Source organism: Brassica napus, chromosome C9 (assembly GCF_020379485.1).
Source record: "Brassica napus cultivar Da-Ae chromosome C9, Da-Ae, whole genome shotgun sequence".
NCBI lineage: Eukaryota > Viridiplantae > Streptophyta > Magnoliopsida > Brassicales > Brassicaceae > Brassica > Brassica napus.
This window is the reverse complement of record NC_063452.1, coordinates 52,200,273-52,209,415: the sequence shown is the minus strand read 5'-3', so window position 1 is coordinate 52,209,415 and position 9,143 is coordinate 52,200,273. Positions and strand designations below refer to the sequence as shown.

Sequence of the window (9,143 nt, the reverse complement as noted above, 5' to 3'; positions counted from 1 at the left end):
GTTCACACAAGGTCAGGGGAACACGACCATTAGTATTTCCGCTGCGCTGTGTGACTTTCCCCAACATGGATCTTAGTAGACCTATATATGCAGTACTCCCTCTTTTTAATATAAATACTTTGTTTCACAATATACATTATTAGAAGTTTCAGTACAAAAAAGCTAATTAGCTACACAATATTCAATTAAAAAAGTAAAAAAGAAAAAAATTAAGTTAATTTATGATTGGTCATTCTCTCTTTTCAATTAAATGTTAAAGATACAAATAGTAATTTTTTAAAAAAAATTGTGTGTTTTAGCTAAAACTGTTGTTTATAAATTAGATAAACAAAGTTCATATCAAAGGGCCTTCCTAATTTTATTTGACTAAAAGGCCCTAGTTTTTTTTGTTTATTCTTAGGCTCTATATTATGTTGGGTCGAATCCGACCATTCTCCACAAGGCCTAGGCATTTCTGTTGTAGTAGAGGACCGTAAGATCCCCTGTAAGGCATATAATAATAGATAGGATTATAGGATGTAAATAATTGACAAAAATCACAAAAATAGCATTTAATGTTTTATCAAAAGTCACAAACTTAGGGTAGAGTTAAAGGGTGGGGTTTAGGATTTATGGTTTAGGGTTTAGGGTTTAAAATTTAGGGTTTAGGGTTTAGAATTTAGGGTTTAGAGTTTAGGGTTTAGGGTTTAGAGTTTAGGGTTTAGGGTTTATAGTTTAGGGTTTAGGGTTTAGGGTTTAGGGTTTAGAGTTGAGAAATGAGGTTTTGGGATAAGATTTCAAATTTTGAAAAATAAAAAAATTAAAATTTTCAAAGGATAAACTTAAAAAGGTGCTATTTTTGTCATTTTAGTTTTAGAGTACTATTTTTGTGATATAAACTTAGAAATGTGCTATTTTGGAGATTTGCCCTAAATAATTTGCATATTTCAGTTTTAAAATACTTTGGACAAAACATAAAATAATATTGGAAGCGTACAAAATATTCTTCGAAAAACCGAAAACAGAGAAGCGAAGGTACAAAAGGATGGAGAGAGTGATGAAGATCATAAAACCAAAGCCTGATCCGAAGCAACTCTTGCGTGATTGGCAACATAAGCTTCGTCAGGAGTGCCGTAACATCGAACGCCAAATTCGAGGTTCTATTTTCATCCCCTCACGTTGATAAATTTTAGGATAAAGTTTTAAACTTTGATGAATCTAGCTGAAATTAGATTGATGGGTTTGGTTGATTGCACCCAAAATCGCGAGAAATCAATCTGAATCGGGTTGGGTTGGGATAATATGATCACGATCCTTTTCGATTTGGATCGTCTTGGGTTGAGTTCTAGAAATTTCTGATTCTTGGTTTTCAGATATACAGAAGGAAGAGAGAAATGTTCAGAAAGCTATTAAAGAGGCTGCAAGGCGAAATGATATGGTCTCAGCCAAGGTAGAACAAAAAAAGAATAGTTTTAAGAAAAAAAGTCTTAGCCTTTGTAAGCTTAGCACTTTTCAAAATGTGTTCCTGATGATGTTTCAGGCGCTTGCTAAGGAGATTGTGAGCTCGAGAAGAACAGTTAACCGGTTATATGAAAACAAGGCCCAGATGAATTCCATATCAATGCACCTTGGGGAGAGTGTTGGTATTATAAAAGAGTTTTCTTCATACTGTGTTTGCAATGTGATTGTCTTATCATTTATTCCTTTTACTTTCGTTGAATCTTCAGCTGTTGCTAGAACAGTTGGGCATCTGTCCAAGAGTGCGGAGGTTATGAAGCTAGTCAATAACCTCATGAAAGCACCACAAATGGCTGCAACTATGCAGGAGTTCAGCAAAGAGATGACTAAGGTACCTTTATTCGTTTCCTTTCTCTCACCATATTACTTGTTCGAAATTTCTGAGTTGGTAGTATCATTGTACGTAATCAGTAATGAACCTTTTGTTGCTTTGATATGAAGGCCGGAGTTATTGAGGAGTTTGTGAATGATGCCATTGACAATGCACTGGATTCAGAGAATATGGAAGATGAGATCGACGAAGAGGTTGATCAAGTATTGACAGCTATTGCTGGAGAAACCGCTGCTGCGCTTCCAGAAGCTGTCAGGAAGGAAAGGATAAAGGTGCCTGCGCAGAAGGCGAGCACTTCCCGCGAGGTAAAGCTCATCCACCAAAATTCATTGCGAGAGAAAGAAAAACAGTTTGGTACTTGGAGATTAGATTCTTAAAGAAGAAGTTACAATTTTTTTTGGTTTTGTTTTGCAGGAAGAGGCAATTGCAGAAGGTGATGATGATGAGGAAGAACTGAAGGAGATTCGAGCTCGGCTCGCTAAAGTTAGATCCTAACTGATGATTCAATTGACTCTTTACACTATTTTTTATTGATCCGATCAACTCTTAATGTTGGTGACAACACAAGGAGATTACTGTGTATTGTATAATATAATTGAACTACCGTATACAATGTGATCATAAGCTGTCTTTTGTTAACTATGTTTCTTTTCATAGTATTTCATCCCAAACTCTTCTTGATCTTATACTATGGTTCATCGGATTTTCGGTTTAAGTTTCCAATAAAACAGCTTAAAAGAATCTGAATGCTAATACTCAACTCCAAACCAACCTCAAATTCATCCTCCTGCTTTCAAAGAACCATCTAATGAGCTTGGTTTATGATCATGATGATCAATCACCTGCATGATCTAAAGGTGACTGAATTCATAATAGAATTTGAGATGGTCATAGTCATTTATGTAGGATCATATATTCTTGTATATTAATATAGACTGACACTAAGCAAGAGACACCTACCTATACACTTAGCTAATGTATTCCATTTACATAGTCAAACAAAGAATAACATGAAAAATATCACCACGTTTACGATTGGGAAACACATTCCACGTCTTTGCTTATTATATATATCAAACAGAAAAAAACAAAAGTTAGGTTTTAAAGAATCAGAACTTATGAGAGTTTGGTTTCATAGGACATGTAATAATTCCAAACTCTCTAGACATCATATATCTATAAATTAATTCTTGTTTATTCCTAAGCGTTTGCATATCTTAATAATGCCGAAAGCAACTTGTAGTGACAATCAACATGCAAAGTCCACCTCATGTAATGTCGAAACGAAAGCAACTCATAGTGACAATCAACATGCATAATCCACCTCATGTAATGTTAGACAGCATACACGATTGTCAAAGACACAAAATTTAATTAGGATCATAAAGGAGGAATGACCAAACCAGTAGCATGTTTGGTCGTAAGACACATGTTTTGTTTGGAAACCCCATATTACGTACCGAGAATGTCTTTTCATATGGGATATTAATATTCTGAGAAGTATCCATCTTTGTGTGTTTGAATGGAGTCTTTAAATACCGGTTAAAATTCACAAGAGAAATATTACCACCAAAACATGAAATCCAAGATATTCTCTCTTCCTTTCCTCCTCTTTGTTTTTATTTTCTCCCACTTCCTACACGGTTACGTTTCTAGTGATCCTTACCTTGAAGAATTGGGTCATCATGCTGGCTACTACAGCTTGCCAAATACCAAATCATCCAGGTAAACTCTTAAACCAATTAAAATTAGTTTGGTTTTAGTAGCTCGTATACACATTGAATCATTAAAAACCGTACCTGATTTCTGTGGTAATGTTGCTGATTCTGCTATTCACAGGTTGTTCTATTTCTTCTTTGAGTCACGGAACAACATCACGGATCCAGTTGTGATCTGGCTGTCGGGTGGACCGGGTTGTAGTAGCAGCTTCGGTCTGTTGACTGAGAATGGTCCGTTCACTCTCACTGAGGATCTCTCACTCTCTCGGAACGAGTATAGCTGGAACCAGGTTCGAATAATTAAAAAGATTCTTTGTCGTCAAAGAAAAATGTATTTCTTGTCCGTCAGGAAACATTATTTCCAATCATTCAACTAACTTTTGTTTTCAACAGGTTTCCAATATAATTTACGTTGACCAACCCGTTGGGACAGGTTTCAGTAACATATCGGACACTGACGTTCTCCGGCATGACGAAACTGGTGTGAGCAACGACCTCTACAACTTCCTTCAGGTTCGGTTCTTGTTTTCTTCTAAAACATTTGAACTATAATGATTTGAGTTCGTTTTGCTTTGAAATTCGGTAGGTGTTTTTCAAGGAGCATCCGCAACTCGTGAGGAACGATTTCTATATCACGGGCGAATCTTATGCAGGCCATTACATTCCAGCTTTGGCTTCTCGCATTCACACTGGAAATAAAAACAATGAAGGGATTCCAATAAAACTTAAGGTAAGTCTCTATATGAATCTTAGTGAATCCTCTGTTCTTTATTCGTTGTAAAGCTGTTTATCTTTTTTTTTTTCCCTTCCAATATTAACTAGAAATTTCTTGTGTTAATCTTGGTGAAAATAAGGGTATTGCGATTGGTAACGGCCTAACCAACCCCGAGATCCAGTATGGTGCATATGGGGATTATGCGCTGGAAATGAAGTTAATCTCCCAGTCTGATCATGAAAGTCTCAACCAAGTCTACGTTGACTGTCAAGGCTCCATAAGAGAATGCAGTAATTTAGATATCTCTTTTCTTTTGAATTTTGTCGGATTTGGTTCTTACTAAAATGCTTTGTTTTTTTTTAAGAGTCATAATTTTGTGAATTTTTCAGATATTGATGGTGGTTTAGCGTGTGCTTCTGCTTACCACGTCTGCTTCCAAATCCTTAACTATATAAAATCCGAAAACAAAGACATGAATGTAAGCATCGGAATCCGAAACTGACCGTGTTTTGTCGCGTACAATAGTTTCTCTGTTTACAATAATTTCTCTGCTTTTTTGAAGCCCTATGACGTGAGGAAGAAATGTGGGGAGCTGATGTGTGATGACAATTCCAATCTGGAGAAATTCTTGAACCAAGAGAATGTAAGGAAAGCGTTAGGAGTTGGAGATAACGTTTTTGTATCGTGCAACGATACAGTTTATGTTGCGATGATAGAGGATTGGATGATTAATCTCGAGGTTAAGATCCCAACTCTTATCGAAGATGGAGTCAGCCTTCTAGTTTATGCCGGAGAATATGATTTCGTTTGTAATTGGCTTGGTAAGATTTGATCTATATTTTCACAATGTCTATGTTCTTGTTAGCTTTATTCTAGTCTTAAACATTTCTGAGGGTTTGTGTTTTATTTTCTTTGTTTTTATAGGAAACTCCAGGTGGGTTGAGCAGATGAATTGGTCAGGCCAGAAGGAATTTGGAGCAGCCAAGACAGTGCCGTTCATGGTGGATGGTAAAGAAGCCGGTGTAATGAAGAATCACGGTCCTCTCACTTTTCTTAAGGTAATCCGAACAAAACTGATGAACATATATAACCTATTTTAATTGTAAAGTGCGGTTGACGAGAAACTTTAATTCAATTTTGTAACAGGTTCATGATGCTGGACACATGGTTCCGATGGATCAGCCAAAGGCTTCTCTACAAATGCTTCAGACTTGGTTGCAAGGAAAGCTCGCTAATCAAACTGGTGCGATAGTTCGTCACTGATTCTAATGTCCAAGCTGAATATATTGTTAAAATAAAATAAAATGTGTCTTCTTCTTAGTTACCACTCTCTTACAAGTTGTCCAAGCCCTATCGCTGAGATGGATTAGCAATATATGATAAGTATGTTTGAGTTAAAAAATAAATGGTGTCATTTTCTTTAAACAAGAAAGTATTTTCAATAACCAAAAATATTTCGTTTCCAGTTTCCATAGTATATTTTATTTTTAATGGGCTAATATTCATTCAATTGTTAAGAATAGGAAGTAGGCGAAAATATAATATTTGAATCGAAACGTAAATTTAGTTAAAAGAACATCTCCATAGGAATCTGGTCCCAAGCATTCTTCTTATTGTTCCAACGATAAAACCCATCGTCTTTGGCAACGACGACACAGACATCTTTACACACGACCGGCTCTCGGTATGAGCTGTTCAATATGTACCATGGCTGAGAACGCAAGCCCCGTGATTCGCGGTAAAACGTACCCACGCAATTCATCTCCTGCGACACTCTAAATCCCGCCGGTTTATCATTTTGTCCAGCAGTGGGTGTGATATCATCAGTCGCACTTGGTTCGCTAGTAGGTGTAATCTCTATCATCAAGAGTTGACCCAAAGGTACGGGTTTATACATCGTAGGAGCTGAGCCTTTACACGTGACGAAGACGGGAACATTAGCGCTTTTCTGCATCTGGTTGGATACGATAAGAGTGGCGGCACGTGCGGGTCCGGAGCTAGAAAAGATCAACAGGGTCATGATCGATACCATTATAAGAGTGTCCATGTATTTTGATTTTGTGGAAAAGGTGCGTTATGTAGTGGAAGTATACAAAATCTTTATGTTTGGTGAACTACTAGAAGTCTATATATGAATCATTATATATATGGTCTCGCTTCGGTTTCTCAAATCTGGAGCATTGACAACATGTAGTACGTTTTAAATTGAAGGGTGATTAATAAATAATACTAAGTGAATACAGTTACCATTAGAATTAATAGACAGTCTCTTGGTCTGTTATAGCTTTTTGTGACTGTTGCAATTAGAGAGATAATCTTTTAATATCTTTTTTTCCAGAAAATGTCAAAATCTGACTTGTCTTAAGAATACAAATACCTTGACTGTAGTAAATATATATTTGATCATCCTCGTGGATCCAAAGGACCAATCTAAGCCTGCATGATCAAAAGTTTGCCATTCACGTCACGACATATTCACAATATCATATAACACAGTCGTAAACTTACGTAAAAACTTGATAACACTAAGTTACTAACCATCGATTACATTTATTATTAACATTCACTATTCATCATAACAGAGATGTTAAAAAGGGGGTTTAAAGCCCGCCCCAGCTCTGCTCTGTTTAAAGCCCGACCTTGCACAAACTAAACCTTGTTTAAAACCCTACAAAATATATACAACATGGCTGACCTATTTTAAAACTACAGCCCGCACGGTTGTGATTATTTTTATTTTTATACATATAAATAGTTGATTTACATGATTAGTGGTATATAATTTTAACATTTATCATATTACTATTAGTTTAATCGAATATTTTCAAGCACAATAATCTTATAGTTTCCATGCAGTAATTTAATTTATTGTTTCAAATTATTAGTAATCTCTCTTTTAATACAACATGAACACTAACTAAAACCTTACATTATGTGATATCTATGACAAATTCTGTTTTATTTAATATTAACTTTGATTTTATTTTTTTAGGATTATATTTGTGTTTTAGGTTTTGGTCATACATATATGTTAATCGAATTATTTGAAATAATTAAATCTTTGACTGAATAACCTATACTAAGTGTAAATCATAAAACGTTCTCTTAATTTAAATTGATAAACCGGAAATTGCAATGTGTTTGTTATCTATGTTTTTGAGGTTTCTTATGTTGCCTATTGGTGATTTAGAATTTTCTACCACAAAGATTTTGGATTATTTACAATGAATTTTTCAAATGTTAAAATTTTATTTGCAATTGTTCATCTATCATACATCATGTTATATAATTAACCCTTAAACCTACATTTGATAATAAACACACTGAAAATAAAAATATTCACATGAAATATATATTTTCAATCATTCATCTGTCATTTATGTTAATGACATAAATTGGTACAATACGTATTGCACTTTCAAAATTGCACAAAATAAAAGAAACAAAAGCAATTACATCAGTGAATAATATACGAATATGGTCTATACAAAAATAAACTTGATTATCTTTTTGTAAATGAAGTAGCCATATACTTCGATTACTGAAGAATAAAACTAAACCGACCACGATATTTAATAACAGAAACTGAATTCACTTTCAAAATAATATTTATAGACTGATCATTCATATTGATAGCATATTTTCAACTGTGTTACAAAGTTCTAAATTAATAAATCTTTAACTGTTAGAGATGAAAGATTTATTTCAAAAAATTAGGACAATTCTCTTAAATAGCTATTTTTAAGTTTTTGTCACAAAAATAGCCTCCAAGAAAGAAAATGACCAAAATAACCCTTTTTATTTTGAAATTTTGAAATTTTTAATTTTTAATATTTGAAACCCTATCACCAAAACCCCACCCCTTAACTCTAAACCCTAAGTCTAGATTAGTTAACCCTAGGGTAAAAATGTATTTTGGTCATTTTCTTCGATGAGGGTTATTTTTTTGAAAATAAACTAAAAGGGGCTAGGGAATTTCTGAAAAAATTATGTTAAATTAATTTCATAAATTTAATACAAAATTGTATATGAGTTTAATATAATTACAAAATTAATTAGATACTTAAAAGGTTTATTTTAGTAAAAATGAAATATACATTTTATTTTAAATAATTACAAAATTAATTAAATATTTAAAAGGTTTGTTCAAGTGAAAAATGAAATATAAATTTATACTTTAAATAAATACGAAAGTAATTAAATATTTTAAAATGTTTTAATGAAAAAGGAAATATATCTTTATATTGTAACTAAAAAAGATATGAAAAGATTTTATTCAGATGTAATTCAGAAAAACTATGGGAATATCTATTTAATTTTTTAGGATAGTTAAAATAATTCAAATACGTATACAAGAATTCATTTAAATAATCTTCTAAGAGATTGTCCAACTTTAAAAAAATCACACATGAATTGAGGTCATGATTTTTATTTTCATAAAATAGATATAATTCTTGCAGGACGTATTGAAATTTACTGAATTTTTTTTACAAGATTCATTAAGAAAAGGATAGGCCAGCCTATCCCATTAAAGAGCTGAATTATAAAGAAGAAACTTAGCAATAGCAAACCCGCTAAACAATTTAGGCTTTACGTGTCGTGTGGCATGCGATCTACGATTAAGACATGTTCCTTTACGTGCGCGCAATCTATGACATGCGACCTATGACTATGACTTGCGAGTAAGATTATGTAGGTTTATGTGTCGCGATACATGTGATACGCGACCAGTCACGCGACATAAAAAATAATAATTTTAATTGTTATTTTTCAGCGATTTAAAATTGCAACTTGTGACTGGTCACACCTCGCACGATCAGCCGCGACGGCAAAACGAACAGAAACATGTGATTTGTGATCAGTCGCTGTCGAAGGTCGCATA

The 9,143-nt window shown here is 33.8% G+C and overlaps 3 protein-coding genes across 4 annotated transcripts; 2 read left to right on the top strand and 1 right to left on the bottom strand.

The window, feature by feature from the left end:
- The first annotated feature begins 937 nt into the window (after positions 1-937).
- LOC106407520 (vacuolar protein sorting-associated protein 24 homolog 1-like) lies at positions 938-2,514 on the top strand. 2 transcript variants are annotated; one of them, XM_013848390.3, is made up of 6 exons: positions 938-1,136; positions 1,353-1,429; positions 1,520-1,622; positions 1,707-1,828; positions 1,939-2,133; positions 2,243-2,514. In XM_013848390.3, the coding sequence occupies exons 1-6, from the start codon at positions 1,025-1,027 to the stop codon at positions 2,321-2,323; spliced, it is 690 nt and encodes a 229-aa protein (XP_013703844.1). In that variant the 5' UTR covers positions 938-1,024; the 3' UTR covers positions 2,324-2,514. The 2 variants fall into 2 exon arrangements, with proteins under 2 accessions (XP_013703844.1, XP_013703842.1); XM_013848388.3 differs by having other exon boundaries at positions 1,353-1,622.
- Positions 2,515-3,268: 754 nt separating this feature from the next.
- LOC106407765 (serine carboxypeptidase-like 47) lies at positions 3,269-5,732 on the top strand. Its single transcript, XM_022705514.2, has 9 exons — positions 3,269-3,553; positions 3,668-3,836; positions 3,940-4,059; positions 4,133-4,276; positions 4,401-4,551; positions 4,651-4,739; positions 4,824-5,082; positions 5,186-5,319; positions 5,408-5,732. Exons 1-9 carry the CDS (start codon positions 3,405-3,407, stop codon positions 5,522-5,524), a joined length of 1,332 nt encoding a protein of 443 aa, XP_022561235.2. The 5' UTR covers positions 3,269-3,404; the 3' UTR covers positions 5,525-5,732.
- Positions 5,733-5,828: 96 nt separating this feature from the next.
- LOC106407764 lies at positions 5,829-6,308 on the bottom strand. Its single transcript, XM_013848630.3, has one exon. The coding sequence runs from the start codon at positions 6,306-6,308 to the stop codon at positions 5,829-5,831; it is 480 nt and encodes a 159-aa protein (XP_013704084.2).
- Between the last annotated feature and the right edge of the window lie 2,835 nt (positions 6,309-9,143).

Coding starts and splice junctions, on each gene's coding strand:
- LOC106407765 (XM_022705514.2), top strand. CDS start 3,405: ATGAAATCCAAGATATTCTCTCTTCCTTTCCTCCTCTTTGTTTTTATT. Junction 3,837..3,939: donor ACGAGTATAGCTGGAACCAG/GTTCGAATAATT, acceptor TGTTTTCAACAG/GTTTCCAATATAATTTACGT. Junction 4,552..4,650: donor AGGCTCCATAAGAGAATGCA/GTAATTTAGATA, acceptor TGAATTTTTCAG/ATATTGATGGTGGTTTAGCG.
- LOC106407520 (XM_013848388.3), top strand. CDS start 1,025: ATGGAGAGAGTGATGAAGATCATAAAACCAAAGCCTGATCCGAAGCAA. Junction 1,623..1,706: donor GCACCTTGGGGAGAGTGTTG/GTATTATAAAAG, acceptor TTGAATCTTCAG/CTGTTGCTAGAACAGTTGGG. Junction 2,134..2,242: donor AGGCGAGCACTTCCCGCGAG/GTAAAGCTCATC, acceptor TTTGTTTTGCAG/GAAGAGGCAATTGCAGAAGG.
- LOC106407764 (XM_013848630.3), bottom strand. CDS start 6,308: ATGGACACTCTTATAATGGTATCGATCATGACCCTGTTGATCTTTTCT.